General features: G+C 27.6%; 1 protein-coding gene across 1 annotated transcript; it reads left to right on the forward strand.

The window, feature by feature from the left end:
* The first annotated feature begins 2292 nt into the window (after positions 1-2292).
* Positions 2293-6586, forward strand: LOC105646362 (alpha/beta-Hydrolases superfamily protein). The gene is made up of 6 exons (XM_089719495.1): positions 2293-2532; positions 3045-3187; positions 3298-3427; positions 4227-4418; positions 5933-6149; positions 6268-6586. The coding sequence occupies exons 1-5, from the start codon at positions 2338-2340 to the stop codon at positions 6140-6142; spliced, it is 870 nt and encodes a 289-aa protein (XP_089575621.1). The 5' UTR covers positions 2293-2337; the 3' UTR covers positions 6143-6149; positions 6268-6586.
* The last annotated feature ends 14215 nt before the right edge of the window (positions 6587-20801 follow it).

The following is a 20801-nucleotide window of genomic DNA, read 5'->3' on the forward strand; positions in this document are numbered from 1 at the left end:
TAAATTGAGTATAATTTAAAATTAAGGTGCTATCATAACTAAAATTTAAATTTAAGGTACTAAGAGAAGAAAGTTGGATTTAAGGCATAATTAAAACTAATGCAAAGATTGGGTTTTTTTCAATGATTTAGCCCATTTTATATGTCTAATTTTGAACTTTCCCGGTCACAAATGTTGGTTTTTTGTTTTTTTTATTAACATCACAATATTTTATTTTTTAATAAAAGAATCATTATTTTTATTAGAAATCATTATTTATTATTCTTATTATTAAGTAAATATTTCTTATTTTATAATGAAATTAAATTTTGTTATTGTTATGAATGTTTTTTCCAATTTTCGATCTATACATTTTTTATTGAAGTTATATAGAAAAGAACATGAATATGGAAAAAAAAATCAAATTATATTAAATATTGTATTTAATTATCAATTTTGCTATATAATTTTATTTATATTTCTAGTTATTATATTTGATTGTCTTTTATTGAAAATTAAAATAACAATGAGTATCATTTTTGGTAAATAATAAAAAATTGTAAATTATATAACGAGTACCTATAATAAAAGCAACACATGTAAAAACTAAAATGAATGTTAATTAATATTTGAGATAATGTTTCATGGACAAATTTGTTTGGTTATTTGATCCATTGGAAGGCCCAATGAACTGTAGGCTATACAACAGGAATAGCTCATCCCTCAATTCACCAAATTATTGAAAGCATTTGTGGCCGAGAAGACTCATATTCTAAAACTTTCATTCCTTATATAAGTAAGAAAGTCCAATAAAACCACACTTGATTGGCGTAGATAATAATATTGGAGAATTTTTTTTACCTCTCAATTTTCTTGTGGTAATTATATTAGAGCAAATTACGGTAACATCAGAGATACTCTTATCCTTTTATTTTAGCTTTGAAATTTGCTTTTCGTTAAAATTTTTTTTTTCTTTTTGAGGGATTTTAAAATCAAAATTTGAAGACGACAATGTAAAGGACTAAACCAGTAAAATAACATCTCCCTTTGTTCGGACTTAATGGGCTGGGCCCATCTTCAAACATAAACAACAACCACAAGCCCATCTAAATGATTGGGTCTGCTCTACGTTGGTTAAGTAGAACCGTTTACAAAATTGGGTATTGTCAAAAACCATAACATTGTCAAAAGCCCCAACATTTTATGGTTTTTGAGTTTCAGCTTCACTGATTACCTCCCTGCAAGAATTCCCCCATCTATTTTACTATATTATAATCATCTTTCTGGTTGACGGGAAAGTGAGGTGGGAAAAAAAAAAAAGAGTTATTTATTTTATAAGAGTTCTATTATAGATTTATTTTATAAATTTATAAATTAATAGTGAGTACCACGTCGTGCTTACAATGTATCGAGCGTCCTGGCAGGGGTGGCCACGGTTCCGAAATTACTGGTTTCGGTTCTGAAATCGACGGTTCTGGTTCTAAAAAATTTAGATGCGGATCCGAATCGAAAATTGACGGTTCTGATTACGGTTTGGAACCGAACATTTACAGATTCGATTCTGGTTCCTTAACGGTTTCAAATCAATGGTTCCAGCCGGTTTTTCGATTGATTTTTCCTGCATTATAAAATCAAAAGTTATGAAACAAATTTTTTTTTTTTGAAAATTTAAAATTTAAATATTTATGAAATAATTTTTAGAAAAAATTAAAAAAAAAACTTAACTTAATTTATTTATTAAAAAAAAAGACTTGAATTTTTTTTTTTAGAAAAAGGGCTTGAACTTAAATTTTTTTTTTTTAAAAAGGCTTTAACTTAATTTATTTTTTTAAAATGAAAAAGGGGTATTTATAATAAATCCAAAAAATCAATTTTTCACAAATACCTTTAAAACCAGCAGTTATATAGTTATTAGGAGAGTTAATTTTAGGATTTCATAAAAATATTTGAAAAAATAAAAAAAAGTTATTGAAACTCGGTGGAACTGCCAGCTCGAACTGTCGAGACCACCGGTTTTAACCGATTGGAAAAACCACCGGTTCCAGCTGGTTTCGACTGGTTCTTAGAACCGTCGGTTCATAGTTTCTCAAAATTTGAAATCGGAATCTAACTGTAGACTCCCAGTTCCTATTCAGATTGATTTCGGTTCTTCACGGGTTTAGTTTCGGTTTCCACCAGTTTCGAACCAGCGGTTCCGGTTCTAAAAACCGGAAAATGGCCACACTCTTCGTTTCCAGGCAAAAAGGAAAAAAAAAAAGAGATAATTTTCATTTTTCTATTTTTTCACTATAAATACACACGTTGATGTAGAGTGATAAAGCAGCAACGTTGATGTAGAGTGATAAAGCAGCAAAAGAAATGCCAGCAGCTATCCTGTCTCCATCATCAGCTTCCAGAATTTTCACCTCGACAACTCTTCTTAAACCCTCTACTGCATCTTCTCTTCTACGGACACTCTCTCCTTCTCTCTCCGCTTCCCGCTTTCAAGTTCGTGCAATGGCTGACTCTGCTTCTGCTCTTTTCAAGAAAATCCAAATCCAGAGAGAAGATACTGTAAGTTTTTTTGTTTTTATATATTATTTTTCTTTTGTCTTTTATTTTTTGTTAGTGATTTTTGCGGAAGGGCTTGTTTGTTTTGGGAGGTTTTCGTTAAAAGGTTTGTGTTTTCAATCAACGTGGAAATTGGGTTTTCTTCTGATTTTCGGATACTGATTAAAAGTGCAGAATTCTATTTTTTATCCCATTGTTTTGAAGGCGATCGATTGTTTAGTTTCAGTGATTTTGAAGAAGAAATCATTTGGATCACTCTTGTGTTGTGTAATTGACAAATTGACTGTTAGTGGGTAACCACTTGACCTTGCATTAGCCATACAATTAAAATATTAAAGGACAATAAATTATGGGAATTTATAATTACACTGTAAACATTAGCAGCAGTTTGGGTTTCTGATGGCATATACAAAAGCACACACAAACATAACTCAATCCTGGTTGAATGCTTGTTGGAACTAAATTATTGATGGTGTGCTACTTTCTTTTCGTTTTCTTGAATCTTTTTTTATTAGACATTTGATGCATATGTGGTGGGCAAAGAAGATGCACCTGGGATTGTAGTGCTTCAAGAATGGTGGGGTGTTGATTTTGAGATCAAGAACCATGCTGTAAAAATCTCCCAATTGGAGCCTGGATATAGGGCGCTTATCCCTGAGTAAGCATTTGATAATCATTTATTTTGTATCTTACTTCAATGACAACATATTGTTTTCGAGATATGTTTGTCGCATCTTAATGTCAAATATTTTTAACTTCATGTTTCAGTTTGTACCGGGGAAAGGTAGGCTTGGATGTTGCTGAAGCGCAACATTTGATGGAAGGTCTTGACTGGCAAGGTGCTGTTAAGGATATACGTGCTTCAGTTAATTGGCTCAAGGCTAACGGTTCAAAGAAGGTTTGGCACATCCAGTTCTTTGCTGTTAGAATCATGGATTCTGGAATGCTTTTATGCCAATTGCCTGATCATGCTCATTAGATATCTACTGTTCTGTTTTGTCCCATTTCTACGCTATGCCCAACATCTATAATTCCATGTGGTGGTTTTTAAAGAAATTTAGCGGACATAATCTTTAATTTATTAATTTTAAGTTTTAACACTAGCGCAACATTCTAATTTATGGGAGCAATCTTGAACTTCATGCAACACTTAATTGTGCATAGATCCCAGATGCCCAGGTACGTGTTTGTGTAAATGGCTTGTCTTACTGTTGAAGTTAATTGTGAAATAGTATTATGACTGAAGTTGGAAACATGCTAGTTTATCTTCTTATTGATAATAAGTGCGACTGGGTATTGCAGGCTTAAATCTTTCTTTAATTATTAAGGTATACCTTGAACAACACTTCATGATTGGACGGCTCCGACCTTAGAATTGCTAGGCCACTCTTTTAGTGTTTAGATATTTTATAGGTTATTAGAGGATGAGAAAAGGAGGCTTTTTTCCGTAGTAGGAGGGGAATAGGTGATGAGCTAGTGGGATTTTTTTTTTGAACTATAATTTTGTTTTCTCCAATATCTTGTAGCAATGAGATTGCGTTTCTTCAAGTTGATGCTTCCTTAAAAATTCGATGTCAATTTTTGTGATTCTTTTCTTGAATCTTTCTACTTTACAATGCTGAAGTTTTATATTGTTAATTGGTCTAGTGAGTTATTACATTTGTTTTGCTAAGTAATCTTTGGATCAACTCCAACAGGTAGGAGTAACTGGGTTTTGCATGGGAGGTGCTCTTTCCATCGCAAGTTCTGTTTTGGTCCCTGAGGTTGATGCTGTTGTCGCATTTTATGGTGTTCCTTCATCAGAGCTTGCTGACCCTGCCCAGGCTAAGGCACCTATTCAAGCTCATTTTGGAGAGCTTGATAATTTTGTTGGGTTTTCAGATGTTACGGTATGGGATCTTTTCCTTCATTAATTTTTAACCTTTACTGGTTGCAATACTGCAATATATTTTATTTCCTTTTGGAATACATTATTTTTAAGTACGTTAGAAAATGAGAGCTTCAGCATCTAGGTATTATAGTAATGTTGTACTTAAACTTTAGTGCATGAACGTGGACATTGCTCCCTGAATGAATTTTTGCTTCTGATATTCATTCTTCAGGCTCAATTATAAGGAAACACACTAAAACTGAATCCTTTAAGTAGTGAAAGCTTGCATGCAAACCCCTCTTAATTATGAACCACCATAAAATTGAATGTAAACTGATATGAGTCCGCCTCTGGTTGGTTCAGCTGCATCATGTCTCTTCCTGTTTTTCTTGTTTTTCACTTTGTTCATCTGAGTTCAGTTGGATCTCTGCATTATCATGCCTTGCACCAAACCAAGGCATTTAAGACTAGTTGCATGTTCCCACAGGAAGGGATTCCATGATAAGGGAATATAGGTGCAAAGTGGCCTTTTTTTTTCCCTTCCCCTTTTCCCCTTCTCAGTTTGAAACGATGAAATTCAAGTGTAATGTCCTATAGGAGCCTAACTAACTGCTTGTGTTGTCCATACACGATATCAGTATCAGCAACCAATTTTCAATTTCAATTATATCTGAAAGCTCTAGCTCTATGTATCTTCCTTTATTTTTCCAATTTTATAGTGCCGCCTAAAAATGATAGACAGTCATGTAATGTACTTGATTAGTCTTAAGTTCTGGGCTTATAAACACTGTCTTTATTGTGTTTGATATAACCAACAAGGATCACTATTGTCATCTTGATTGAATGTCTTCATTTTCCTTCCCTGTTAGATAACCAAGTTTATGCTTGACTCGTGGAAAATCTCATTGGAGTGTCACTTCATTTTGAATGATTTGGGTATTTTTTTTTTATGCCTTAGATAATTGGAAAATGGAGTATTAACAAAACTAATTAATGTTCAGAAGCAATTTGAAACATTGACTAAGGGCAAGTTTGGTATTGTCATTGTCAATAGCTGAATTTAGATAAAAAATTAGGAAGAATTCTCATTGCCTAATGAATAATGCATTTTTCTAACATTGGTTTTATGGGCTTAAAATTAATTTTGGGAAAAGTTTCAAATATGAGTTTTTTCCAAAATCAGCTTTGGATGCATAGAAAACCGTATTGCAAAAAGCTATATGCGTTTGGACCAACAAGATTATTCGTAATTTTTGCCCAAAATATGCTGTTAACAATAGCATTACCAAACTGGCTCTAAACAAAGTTGCCTTGCATCCTTGTCCTTTTTCTTTTTCGCTGAAATCTTCCATCCTTGTCTTGCCTGGGAGACACCAAAGGTGTGTATATACCCTTTGCATATATCTATACTGGTTTATATATGTCTAACATTGAAAGTTAGACATGTCAGTGTGCATATATCTATACTGGTTATTGCCATGAAGAAAGAAATAATAAATTTACTAATGCTGTAACTGAATTTTAATTTTTCAGGCTGCCAAGGCTTTGGAGGAAAAGCTGAAAGCATCTGGAATTCCTTATGAGGTACACATTTATCCGGGCAGTGCACATGCTTTCATGAACAGATCTGAAGAAGGTATTAAGAGGAGGAAGGGCATGGGAATGCCCGATGACAATGAAGCTGCTGCTCAGCTGGCATGGTCTCGTTTCAGCTCATGGATGGGTCGTTATTTATCGGCATAACTAATTGGTTAGTATGGTTTATAAATTTTACCAAATTATAAGACTAAATAATAATTCAACATTTTTTTTATGTAATACATAATATATATATATATATACTAAAAGATTTTTAAAAATTTCTCCAGGCATACGCCATTGAGTACTGGCATTGAATGTCAAGTTGGTAGGAAGGCCCAAGTATTTTACCCAAGTGTGTTTCAATGCGAACTTTGAGGACTTGTTATATTTATGAAATGAGTTAGTTTGCTTGTAATAACGAGCCGGTGTCAGCTTGCATTGCCATTTGATATGGACTTCGAATAATTTCTGGATGTATATATGCTAAAAACTGTTAAATCTGCAAGAATGGTTGTCACCATTTCTGTGCATGATTCTGAAAGTAAAGACAATGTGTTCTTATGCAAGGTTTGATAATGGGCAATGCTGGTGGGCATAAATTAAGTATATTTGAAGCTCAAGAATACAGAAATATATTTAGAAAATAAAGATTTAAAGCTGATCATAGGTTTTTTTATGCACTTGTAAAGGATATTCAGGCTTGTTTTTGAAGATACCTATGGTGAAAGGCATTTATAGTCAAAACATTATTAAATGCATGTTAGTGTTGCAACGAATAGTCATTCTCTAGCTAGGTTGGGATTATTACTGGGAAATCTATTGACTTGAGATTATTACTGGAGTTTGATAAGTTTTTCCTTATTTCTAATAAAATTTATTTATTTTGCTCATAAAAAAAAAAAAAAAAAAAAAGTGTTTCAGGGAATAGTTTTAAGTTTTGCATAAGAGGTTTACGACATCCAACTATAAAATTAGACAGTCTCAAAATAACCATACTTGTATCTGAAAATTAGATTTTTTTTTTTATATATGAGGGAATTTTGCACTAAAAAGAAAAAGTGAAGTAAATTTTTTTAGCTATGCTATTCATTTTTTATATATAAAAGTAAATTATTATTTCGTTTTATACTCTTATTTTTAAAATTTAAAATTTTATTTCAGATATATTATTTAATCTTTCATTATTTTAAAAATTAAATTATGAAAATTAGGGTCTTAATTAGTGTACTTTAGGTATTTTGTATATAGCTAGAACGCTCTCCACAAATTGCAAATACTAGTTTATTAAAAATATATTGTTATGAATTATTTTTCTATAGAGAAATTCTCAACGTTAATAAACTGAGTAATTAACTATTTCAAGGGTTTTTATATATCATATGACTATCAAATGCATTCCATTATGTGCATATAATCTTTTTAAGAAACTTTTAGCAATTCATTAATAAAAAAAAAAATGTAATTTGAGTATATAATGATATTTCTATAGAAATAAGAAATATAAATATAAAAATACACTGTTTTTTTTTTTTTTTTGATCCAGTGAAAGAAATCAGTCTTCTGAGTAAAAATCGTTAATAATCTAACTGTATTTGAACCTTCAACTTTTTTTTTTTTTTATTTAAATTTTACCTTAAAAAAAATTCTACAAAAAGGAAAGACAAGGCATTAAATCAAAATCAGAGTCCCAACCCAAGATTTATACCAACTAATACAAAACTACCGACTTCTTATTTGGACCCAAAGATTCAATGGACAGATTTTTAATTTGTCGTAAAGAGATGACTTATTGACTCAACAAGTCCAAATAGAAAATTCATGGGGCTAAAATTTTTGGAAATTTACTTACATGTCTTTGATGGATAGCAAACTTGAAAAAGGACAATAATTTAGAACCTTCTTTACATGTAAGAAATGTCTTCTCCCTGAAATCTTTATGGTCAAGGTTTTCTGAAATTTCTCAACAAACTTTAAATCATTCATTTTCAATTCTACCTGTGTTCATATTCCAAGTTTGAAGAATACAATTGGTTCATGATGACCTTTTCTGAAAGTAAGAAATCCTATGATAAAATCCGGTTTGAATAATGTAACACTGATGATCTTTGAAAAATATCAACAAAACCCATAAAGAAGGAAACCTTTTTTATTTATCTTGATCAAAAAGCATCTTGCCTTTTATTTTATTTTCTTTCTTTTATTCCTTAAAAGAGGTTGGATGCCAAAATAATAATATTATAAATTATATAATACGAGTATTCTCCTTTAACTCAACAAATTAATTAATAAAAATTCTTCGTAATATTTCTTACTCCCTATTAATTTTTAGACCTGGTACCCAAAATAAAAAAAAAAAGAAGTTGAATTTTCCTTTGACCACCCAATTTCTTTAATTTCAATAAATTTAAAAATGAGCATTCAGTCCGATCCAATCAAATTAGCTCTGTCCAAATAATTAAATATTAAAATTATAAACTAAATCCAACGCAATCAAACTAAAATATTTTGCTTTTATTGATAGATAATGAAAGTCAACCAAAATTATTAAAATTAATATATTTCTAAATCAATCAATTCAATTGGAAAATCCAACGGACAAAAAAAAAAAAAAAAAAAAAAGCTAAGATAACAATTTTATTTCGCACAATTAATGCCTTTTTATACAGTTTCACTCTATTATTAGCAAACTTAACTTGTGGAAGATAACCTGTCTGGGGTACCAAGTGGGCTACTCTTCTTTGGAAGATAACCTGATGTAACAATTTTCAAAAACAAAATACATTTGGTAATAATAAATGGGAAAGCAAATGTATTAAAAATTCAAACTTTGTTAGTTATTCAATAAAAAAGTATTTTTCTATTTTTTTTAAATAAATTTAGCTCCAATTAGGCTTAAACTTGTAAGTTCAAAACTCCTTTTTTCATTTGAAGAATGTGATTTCAAACTTCAAAGTTATGTTTTCGCATATTATATTTTTAAATTTTTATTTTAAAAATTAAATCAGAGTAAGCATAGTCCTTTTTTCTGCATGTTTAATGCAGCATTTCTGTTGCAATGTGAAGCCGTAATTTTGGGATTTATGTATTATATATATATATATAATAGACAACCTAACCAATCCCTTGGACTGCATTCTAGCTTTTTAAGTTCAGTCCAAACTAAAAAATTCAAATAAAAATATCAATTTTTTCAAACAACAGGATAATATTACACTTGCTCGGTCAAAAGCATGTCATCCCGGAATAAAGTTCAATTTGGTTTCTAAACTTATTTAGTAGAATAAAAAAAAATTAGATTTGATATTTTGGATCAATTTAGCCCTTAAATTTATATAAAATAATTAAAAAATATCCGATTTCACTTTTTAATCTAATTTAATCCTTAAACTTATTTTGATTTTTATAAATTAATAATTGATTTAATTTAATATGATTGATTTTTTATTTCAGATCAAACTTACCTAACTCTCATGAATATAAATTTAAAGTTCATAATATCATTTCTTGTAATATGATAAATTTATAAACATGCATTATAACCTTAATTTATTCAGCATGAAAAATGCATAGATTTCATAAGCGATAACCTAGTAATAGAGACTGATTTTAAAATGTTCAAATTAATACATATTCATAAACTCAAAACCTTCAATCAAAGTAAAGAGAGATACAATACGTTCATATATTATTTTTCTATATTTTATAATTAATTAATTTTTTAATAAATTAGTCAACTCGATCCTAACTATAATTTTAATATCTATATAATGATTTTCACATTGTAAGTACAACGAAGAATTAAAGGTTAAATTGACTCAAAATGTCAAATATGATTTTTTTTAATCATTTTAAATAAATTTAGGAGTTAAACTGACCTAAAAAGTGAAATGAGATCTTTTTAATAATTTTATATAAGTTCAAATCTGACTTTTTTTATCCTGCTAAATAAGTTCAGAACCTGGGTAAAAAAAAATTGATAAAGTAGGATTTGATTCTAAATCGGTGCATTAGAAATATCTTTTATGTAATAAAAAAAGAAAAATAGTCCATAGATATACATAATTTATTATAATTACAATAATTTTGCATGTTTTTCTTGTGCTAGAAGCAGCTAGAATACAAGAGTATAGTTTGCCACATGTTTGATGAGTTCCTTGAAATCATAGGCTGGTAGGTACATGTGAACTGGATTTCTTTCTCACTTGATTTTTCGTCAAATACATAATTTAATCTCCTAAATTTACAAAAAAAAAAAAAAAAAAAAAAAAAAAAAAAAAAAAAGAGAAATCTTATGACACCTAATGAGCCACTAAATTTCATTTTTTTTTAATTTTATAACTCTTGAATTTCTTTTTTTTTTTTTTGCCACTTCGGGTAAAGCTAATTTTACTTTTCAATAGATGAGTTACAAATTATCACAAAAAGTGAATTCAATAAGTAGGATACATGCTTGAAATATATATATACTCTTAATTTATCAATCACTTCATTTATTTATTTATTGGAATTGAAAATAGTTGTCACAACTCTTTAAGAGTTTAGTGTGACAAAAAAAAAAGAAAAATCAAAAAATACATACATAATATATTCATCCACATTATAATTAATAATAAGAGTAGTCAACTTTGAGATATTTTTATACTATTATCTCTATTCTATAACACTTGTCGCATTTGAAATTTCACGTCTTTTAAAAAAATTATTAAATTTATCTAAATTACAATAAATTATTGAGTAAATGGATTGTATTACCCTTAATTTAATACCAATTCTCTAAAAAAATCATTAAATTGAAGTAATAATTATTGCTCATATACAAAGGATAAACATGGAAAAAATGATTTATTACTCTTTAAAACCACAAATGTGAAAATCCATCTGTCCCAAAATGATAGTCTATCTTTCCTTATTGGTTTGTCCCAAAATATAGTCCATCTTCATTTTTTTCATTATAGTTAATTCTTGAATTGTCTATTATATTCTTATTAAATTTACTTATTTTCAATAACCATCATTAATTCTTAGTTATTTTTCCAATATAATAATTACTCATGTATTATTTAAGATGGGTATAATAAGAAAGTTATATGAGTAAATTATCCTTTAATAATATTTTTTTATTCTGTGTGAAAATAGAAAGTGAATTATTTTTCTGGAACGAATGGAGTAAGTATTTTGAAATTTTTTTTTTTCAAATATGAAAAATACTATGCAACGGAGATAACGGTTCCTTTTATATTTTATATTAACGAAGATTCAAAATGCAAATTTATTAGTAGCATTCCTTCCAAACTCTCTTCTTAATTATTATAATTAATGATTCTTAGAGTTCAGATCCAAATCTTCTTGGGAATTAGTGATAAAAATGTGGGTCCATAAGTAAAATTAATTTATTCTCTCTTTCCCATCTTTTTTTTTTTATTATTTTTTATTTTTGTTTTTTTCTGTGCGGTATTACAAGTTATGCTACATTCTAATAATGGACGTATATTTTTTTCTTTAAGAAAACAAAATCGCATATTCCCATTCGGAACTGAGATGAGATGATATTCAAATAAAGGATTACATATTTCAAACTTCAGACCTTCAAATAGAAGGACATCATAAATTATAATTTTCTCTTGGTAAACAATAATATTTTCTTTAAAAGAAAAAGATTTGGTAATTAAAATGAAGAAGTTCATTGAAGTTAGTGATGATGGCAAAACTATTTGAGAGCAAATGGTGCCATTAATTTATTTAACAAAATCTTATGAGAAAAGTTTTAGATCAAGAAGAGAACAATGAGAGAATTACAATTCTAATTTAATATAATTAAACCACCTAATGTTATACTTGAAAATACATCAATTAAATGTGATATATATATATATATATATATATATATATATATTATAAGTTCAATAATTTTCATAAAGTAAATGGTTTGAAATTCAAAGTTTCACTCCCCATTGAAAATTGAAATAACTAATATTTTATTTTATTATATAATTCAAACCGTCCCCTTTCAAACGAAGAGAGGGTTTCTTTGAATTTCAATGGTGTCATTAAAGTGCTATAAGAGATGTCAATAGATAAAATTAAAGACACATATCCACTCTCTTCGTAGTAGGTGATATGACGCGGCACATCACTTAATAAGCTAGCTACCCTTCTACTAATAATTAATTACTAGTTAATTAGGTATTAAATCTTTTTTAATAAATTATTTATCGTATTTGTATATTATGTTTGATTTAAAATAAAATTATATATTAATAAAAGATATAGTCTGATTAAATCTGAAATTCATAAAATTTACTTTAATTTGATTCGAAATTCTTTTTAAAGATGAAATTTAATATATAATTTGATTTGTCTTTAACTTGAATCGGTTTGACTTGATTCATTATCATCTTTAATTTAAATGTGGTTTAATTATTAAAAAAAAGTTTGAGCTTTTTACAAATTTGGTGAGTATTTTTAATTTTATCGATCACTATTTTGTACTTATTTTTTTATTATCAATTTTGGACTCCATCTGGAGTCCGATTGAGTGAGGCCGAGTGATGTAATTTTAAAAGCAAAGAAACCTATTTGGTGGATCTTAGTGTTGTTGATGGTGTGAGTTGCTCACTGAAGGTCTATCAAGACTTTGTTAATTGTAAAATCGTAGCAATTTTTTTCAACCGTCGGTGGTTTGGGAATGAAATTATCTCAATAATGTAATATTATAACTTATTAAAGATTCTAAAAGTAGAGATAAATGATGAAAGAATGGCCACGTGGATGTGAACCGGCGTATGCGTATTATGGGGTCAATTAATAGCGGAATAAGCAATAAACTAACACACTTTTAATGGAGACCGTAATTAATAAAAAAAATAAATAAATTTGAGGTAGTAATTGATAAAATTAAAAATATTCATTAAATTTTCCAAAAATATCGAAATTGAGACTCTTTTTTTATGATTCAACACGCTTTTTATTATTTATTTATTAATAGTGAAATGAGAATAAATCAAAATAAATGAAAAAAAATAAAAGGGATTTTTTAATGGAAAATGACATGAATACTAATATGGAAAATAGGAAAATATTACACTTCAGCACATCAGACACAAAGCTAATATGTATACAAAATAATACTACTTCCTCATATTCATTTAACAGCAATAAATATGCATTTTATCTTATTCCACTTTAAGTGGTCATTTAAGATTTTCAGACTATATTAATTTTTTTTTAATTTTATCTATATTTATCAGGTGTAATTTATTTTTATATATATGTTTAAGAAGGACAATTTAAACATTCCACCATATATTTTTAGAATATTAATGAATTCCAATAATTTACTTAATCCTTATGAAAAGAGCAAACGATGCTATTAGAGTGGGACAGAGGGAGTACTACCTCCATTCTATAATACTTATCATATTTGAGAAAATAATTTGTTTAAAATACTTGTCACATTTGTGGTTTCAAGAAGTAATAAATATTTTTTTTTCATATTTATCCTTTGTATATAACAAATAATTATTACTTTAATTTAATGATTTTCTTAGAGAATTAGTATTAAATTAATGGTAATGCTCTCTCTGTCCCAAAATATAAGTCATTTTTGGGTAATTATTTTGTCCCAAAATATAAGTTGTTTTGAGTATTTTAAGGAGTAATAAATGTTATTTTTTTAATGTTATCCTTGTTTAGATTAGTTACAATAAATATTTTCATAAATAACTATTAGTTTTGAGATAAATGATAATTTGGTCAAATTACCATTTAGTTTGTTATAATCTAGGAGAATTAATTGCTTCCTTAATCCTTGTGCAATAACCCTAAATGACTTATATTTTGGGACATAAAAAATATTGTCAATTTATTCAATAGTTTATTATATTTAGACAAATTTAACAAATTTCTTAATTAACGTCAAATTTTAAATATAACAAATTTATTGTAGCTAAAGCATGTGTATTTTGACACCCACAATTCCCAAAGAAATAATTATACTGTCCCTTTATTTAAATAGACAGGCTTCTAAGTTATTTTTTCCCACAAAATTAGTAGAGTCTCTTTCAAAAATTTCGCTAAATCAGAATTTACTTTCACTAATTAAATTTTATAGGTTTGCCCTATTTAAATTATCAATCTTGCTCTTAATTTGTTTTTTACGTTTAATTTGCTTTAATTAACTTGATTAAAAATGGGTTAAAAGTTTATCATTTTCATACTAAATAAAAATAAAATTACCCACTGTAAAATGATAGATTAATTATTGATAAAAGAACCAAGCGTTTCTCAGTTGTTTCGAAATATGTAAAGCTCGGTAAAAAATTAGCATTAATTACACATTTAAAACTCAAAATTCGCACTCAATACTCATTTCTTTAACCACTGCTGGGACTAGAGCTGTTATATGTTATCATTCCCTTAAATTCTTGGACAATAAACACAAAAATATATACAATCTATAATCTCTTACTCTCTAATCTAATCTAATTCTTGATTTTTTACCTTCACTTGTATCAAAACATATTTTATTTATTCCTCTAAATGTGAATTTACGTGTATATATACAAGATATTAGTACTACCTCTGTTCCATAATATTTATCACATTTGAAAAAGTAGTTTGTCCTAAAATGCTTATCACATATGTGGTGTCAAGAAGTAATAAATTTTTTTTTTCAAGTTTACCCTTTGTATTTATATTCTCAAAATATCTCCACCACTATAATTGTACAAAACATGAGAATTGAAAAATCTAAAATTTAACTTGGTGTTTGGATATATTAAATTAAAGACAATATAATCAATTCACTCAATAATTTTTTATAATATAGACAAATTTAATAATTTTCTTATGGAACGTAAAATTGTAAATATGATAAGCATTATAAAACAGAAGTAATATTAAGTATTTGTGGATAGGTATGGCTGAACAATCAATTTCCAAGGACAACTTTGGGGAAACATGAGAGACATGATTGTAGTTAGGTTGACAATGAATTATGGGTTTTTGTTTCTTAAATTTCTATTGACCAAAATAATAATTTCATCATCTACACCTAGAAAAATGTACAGTTATTGTTTTTTTTAATCACATTTTCATTTATAAATTCTAAAGGCATACTCGATTTGTCGGTCATCAAAGTGAATCTTCAAAGAAACATGTTTGAACTTTGACAGAATTGGGTTGGATTATTTCATTACTTTTTTTTTTATTCGTAACTTTGACAGAATTGTGATAATTTTTATAGTAAAATAATTCGAACTCAAAATTTTTTTCTTTCTATGTTTTCTGTAAAATATGGGTAGATTAATTAAAATACAACTGATAACAGTTATTTATTATATTTATTTTTTTATTTGATTGACTTGTAAATAAATAATGCAAGTATTTTCTTTAAGGTGACCTCTAGTTAAGTTATTAGTGTTATAAACAATTAACTTATTTTACACTCTAAATCCAATTTTACATATAATCTTATTCTTAAAAATTATTAATAAAATGAGAAGTAAATATACTTAGCCAATTCTTATATTAGGTCTATTTATTTGTTCACTTATGCAGATAGGATTATTCATTTCTGGTAGACTAAATAAATGATTTAAGGATATATTTTTAATTTTTTCAATATAATTATAACCGAGTGTTCCATAATCATTTCAAAATATAGTTCTCTCATTCAAAATTTATATTTCTACAGCAAGAGAAAGATCCATCGTTCTACGCCAAGAAAAACTTACAACTAGTGCTTTTTTGAAATCACATCACATTTCATTTATAAATTCTAAAGGTAAATATACTTTATTTATGGGTCATTAAAGTGAATATTCAAAAAATATGTTTGAACTTTGACAAAACTGAATTGGATTATTTGCATAGATATTAAACCCCGTCTGATTCAACGGATCAATCCGAAAAACAAATTATTAAAGTTAAATGTATTTAAATCCATGACTTTGGATATAAAGTTCGGTTCAATGAAAATCTTTCTTTCTTTCTTTTTAGGTTTATGGAAATAAAATTAATTCACGCTTAGACCGGAGCTATATTAATAAAGTTTTGATGATAATATTTTAAATCAATCACATTTATTTCTTTAAGAAATCCCAATTTCTATATTTGTGAAAGTGGTGAGCTTGTACAACACGAAAAAGATAAAGGAAATAAAAATTGAAGCTGTCTAAACGTTGTTGAAAACTATGGCTTAACTTGAGGATTAGATGTGCACTACACACGTTGGTCCCATATTTGTAACATGATAATTAAATGTGTGAAAGGCATCTTTTGTTTAAGGCAGCACTCAAAGCAGTTGGTCATATAATATTATTAAGTTGTAAGTTCAACGGACATCTAAGCCAAACAAATTATGTCTTCATGCTATATTTTTTATTATCATGTATTAATGTTTTTCAAACTCCCAAGTTTAATTACTCAACAATCTCACTTCCTCAAATATTTTATTTATTAAATTAGAATGTGTGAAATACGGTTATTGAAAAATTATTATTTTTTATCAAAAAAATGTAGTGTATACTCGAGCTATATAAAAGGAGGTATGAATGCAGTATTATAGTAACAAGGTTTCAAACAATTTAATTACTTCTTGATATCTAACTAACTGAGGAAAGAATTCACGCGGCAATTGAAATAATAAAAACAGTTTTAAATTACGGACATGACTATCAATAAATTTTCAATAAAAAAAAGTGAAACTCTTAGGCGGGATAATTTCACCAAACGCTATGTTATTTACAGAAAACTGTTTTATAAACTATCTCACTTAACGATGTGATACATCAAAATAGTGTTTTAACGCAGTCAAAATTCTAAAGCCTCTCTCAGATGCGCTGCTTACAGAGCCAAAAAGCTAATTCATATAACATTTAGTTTTTGATTCAAACAGTTAACATTAAACTCGACTAAAATAGTTAACAGCTAATTTTACCGAATAGATCCTGTATATTTTATATATTTAAACAAATTCATATATATATATATATATATATATATATATAGAGAGAGAGAGAGAGAGAGAGAGAGAGAGAGAGAGAGAGAGAGAGAGAGAGAGAGAGAGAGAGAGAGAGAGAGAGAGAGAGAGTGCGTGTTTGCATTTGCCATTAGTAAAAGTTAAAGGAAACCAGTACAGCACAGGAAATTAATCAAATAAAAATAATTAAAAAAATTCACTTATAGTTAGTCAATTTTTATTATTAAACTCTAGCTGTTTTCAAAAAAATAACTTATTTAAAATATTTTTCAGATTCTTATATTTATAGTTCTGAAAAATCATAGAATGCAAAATATTTTTTTATTAAAAAGACCAAGTCATTTAAAAAATAACTCCAGCATATCAAAACATAACTTAATGATAAGTACATATATAGCTTGACAATAGAATCAGATTTGAATCTTCTGTCATAATACTCAAAAATAACAACCGAATTCTTTGAGAATAATATTTTAAATCTTAAATAATTCAAAATTTTCTTCGTAAAGGATTGATTAAGGAGAGTTGGAATCTAGTTTCTTAATTCTTTTTTAGGTTTATTAATAAAATTTTAAATTAAAAAAAGCCAATCTTTGAAATCTTTGAGAATAAGTCATACAAATTTGTAATTAATGTTATAGGTCAGAACCTTATTTTTCAAAAGAGAAAAATAGAAAACCATCATAGTAATTTTATTCTAAATCTTTATATGTGAATTTTTTTTTAGTATTAAAAGAGGAAATTCGCATCCAAATCTATTGTCAAATCATATAGACAATGGCCTAGTCGTGCAAACCTTTATATGTAAATTAATTCCAGCTAGATGTTTACAGGAATTCAGCAGAACCGAACGAACATTAATGAGAGCAAGGACCTTTTCGAAAGTCCTAGTAAAAGATAAGAGGTTATAATATTTGTTTCTTTATTTTGGGTTAGGCAGTGATCCATCGTCCATCATATAATTCACGTGACTCACGTCTAGAATAGAATACAAAGGAACTATTAGTCTTATCAATAGAAGAAGCTAGCTGGTGCCTTGTGGTGGCTAGGGACTGTTTGGTTTATCTTAAATAATACTTTAGAGCAGAGAAGACTCTATCTCTCTTTTTGACTCGCTCTTCAAATATTGCTGCGCCCTACTCCACCACTTTCTTTTTAATTAATTTATTTATTTCACACATTATTGTGTCATTTTACATGGGATAATATTCAAAATTATATATACTAACGGAGTTAGCCCCATAAATTAATTCAAAATTAATTATCAAATGTATAAATGCTCATAAATTTCTTGAAACATTACATTAGCAGAATTCAGCATTTTCAAGCAAAATCGCTTTTTAGTAAAGTAAATATCTAGAAAAGTAATTTTAAAAATATTGAATTATTATGTTGTATGGAAAATAAAAATTTTTTTAGGGTATTAGTGTTATTATATTTTTTAATATCTTATTTTTTATATAAATTTAATTTTATCATTTCTTCAGATGGAGGATTTTTTTTTTTTTTATGTACGTAAAAAATAGAGAGAATCCCCACATCGAAATATAATTTTTATATCAAATAAACATTTATTTTTTAATTTTTCTCCGAAATTTCAGTAACCAAATACTCTGTAACTGACAAACTTGATTGATAATACCTGAAACAGTACAAGTAAAAAAAGAAATTACATAACATTTTAGTTCCATTTCTAATGATTTAAAAATATAACTGGTAAGGGACAGTTAATTTATTCGGACTTAATTTTTTGAAGGATGAATAGTTTATTGAGCTGATTGATTAATAATAAATATTAAGAATTGATTGTTTAATGATTAAAAATTAATATATGGTGTATTTTATAATTATTAGGATGATTTTATTTGTTTAATAAATAAAAATAACTCGCTAAAAGACTATGGAAAGAAACTATTTCATTCAATAAAATTTGATTTCTAAATTCAAATAATTAGTATAAATAAATTTATTTCATTAAACTAAATGCCGAATAAGTTATGAATAAAAAAAACTAAATCTCCCAATTTTTCAAAAAATTCTAACTTTTCTCAATTTTGAGCGAGAAGATATTACCTCGGTTCCATAATATTTATTATATTTGAAAAAATAGTTTATTTCAAAATACTTATCATATATGTGGTTTCAAGAAATAATAAATTTTTTTTTCATATTTACTCTTTGCATGTGACCAATAATTATTATTTTAATTCAATAATTTTCTTAGAAAATTAGTATTAAATTAAAAATAATATAATTAATTTACTCAATAATTTATTATAAATAAATTTAATAATTTTTTAAGAAATGTAAAATTTGAAATGTGATAAAATACTACTTAATATGCCTATAGATTCAATTTAAAGCTTGGACTAAAATTATATCACTTTTTCATCTGTATATGAATATACTGTAACACTTATATCTAATTGTTTTTATGGATTAAAAAATGGATATGTAAATTATAAATTTATAATGCGATCCACGACCGATGAGATGACACGCTAAAGCCTAAGGTTGTCCTTAAAAAAATCAAAAATAGAAAAGAGCAAGAAAAACGAAATAATATTAAATCCAGTTAAAGTCAAGTCATGAAACTCTAGACAGTTTACCACAAAAGCCAAGGGATTCGGTCCACACGAGCCGACGGGTCAACCCTATTAAGTCGGTTCGAACCCGGGAGAGAGCTGGATTACGTGTCAAAAAGTACAAAAAAAACTTGTTAGGATCGTAGGCTCATAACACGGACGTCTGGCCCACAAAAATATATATTAATACATTTTTATTTTTATAAAGAAAATGTGGGCCTCATCTTATCGGAATCGGTTGACTGAGGCAACCCTTTTTCATAGAGCTAGGAGCGGCGGGCTAATCGGGGCGGTGAATCTTTGGATGGAACGCGTCCATCTCCGGTTTGGTCCCACATTTTGACAAAACAAAATCAAACTATTTTCCTTCACTTGGGCCCCACCGCTACATCTCCCTCTCTCTCTCTTTCTCTCTTTCTAGTTTCTACACTGACTATAGCCTCACGGCTCCACCAGAGAGAGAAGATCCAGAGGGAAAGCCCTTATCCTACTTTTATATATTTCATTTATAATCACCGCTCGTTATTTTGACCAATCAAATCAGGAAAGAAATGAGAAATTGGGATCTCCAAACAACAAATTTTATTAAGTTCAAACTATTTTCATGTTGGACCCTCTTATTACTTTTCCTTCTTCAAATTCAACACTAGAGTATTATTTATATAATGGCTTGTTAAGTAGTTTATATATATTTTTATACACAATAAAAAATTTATTGTATTCATTAAACCAAAATATTTTAGTAGTACCATAGTTTTATTGTTTACCAAATTCAATTAAAATTAAAATATTCAATATAAAAATTAAAATTTACTGTATATTATATGAGATGTACCGCTGGATCAATAAATTTTTACAATGTCATTTATTTAAACTTTCATAACATAATTATATAACCGCTTTTATATAAATAGATTAAAGCCGCTGCATTCATTTATAAAATATAATTTTATTAAATTACTTAATAAAATATATAAAAATGGTGCACTACCAAAAAAAAAATGTAAAATTGACTTATTCCATAAGAAGGACTAAAAGAGTTAAAAGAGTATATAAAGAAAACTGAAAAGAAATTGAAAAGAAAAGGTACAATAGTAGTACTAGTCCCTAAATTTTCTTAAGGTAAAATAGTCCTTATACAAACATATACTCCTTCCTATTATTTTATTATTATTATTATTATTTAATTAATTATTTACTTGATAACACATAAGCCACACACCACCACTATTTAGTACTAGTGTTCGGTCTTCTC

This window comes from Jatropha curcas, chromosome 3, assembly GCF_041381405.1.
Source record: "Jatropha curcas cultivar XTBG-Jc1 chromosome 3, XTBG_Jcur_1.0, whole genome shotgun sequence".
NCBI lineage: Eukaryota > Viridiplantae > Streptophyta > Magnoliopsida > Malpighiales > Euphorbiaceae > Jatropha > Jatropha curcas.

Bases quoted from the DNA above. Each gene is read 5' to 3' on its own strand.
- LOC105646362 (XM_089719495.1), top strand. From the start codon at position 2,338: ATGCCAGCAGCTATCCTGTCTCCATCATCAGCTTCCAGAATTTTCACC. The intron at 3,188-3,297 runs GTAAGCATTTGA...TTCATGTTTCAG, and splicing joins TATAGGGCGCTTATCCCTGA to TTTGTACCGGGGAAAGGTAG. The intron at 3,428-4,226 runs GTTTGGCACATC...CAACTCCAACAG, and splicing joins AGGCTAACGGTTCAAAGAAG to GTAGGAGTAACTGGGTTTTG.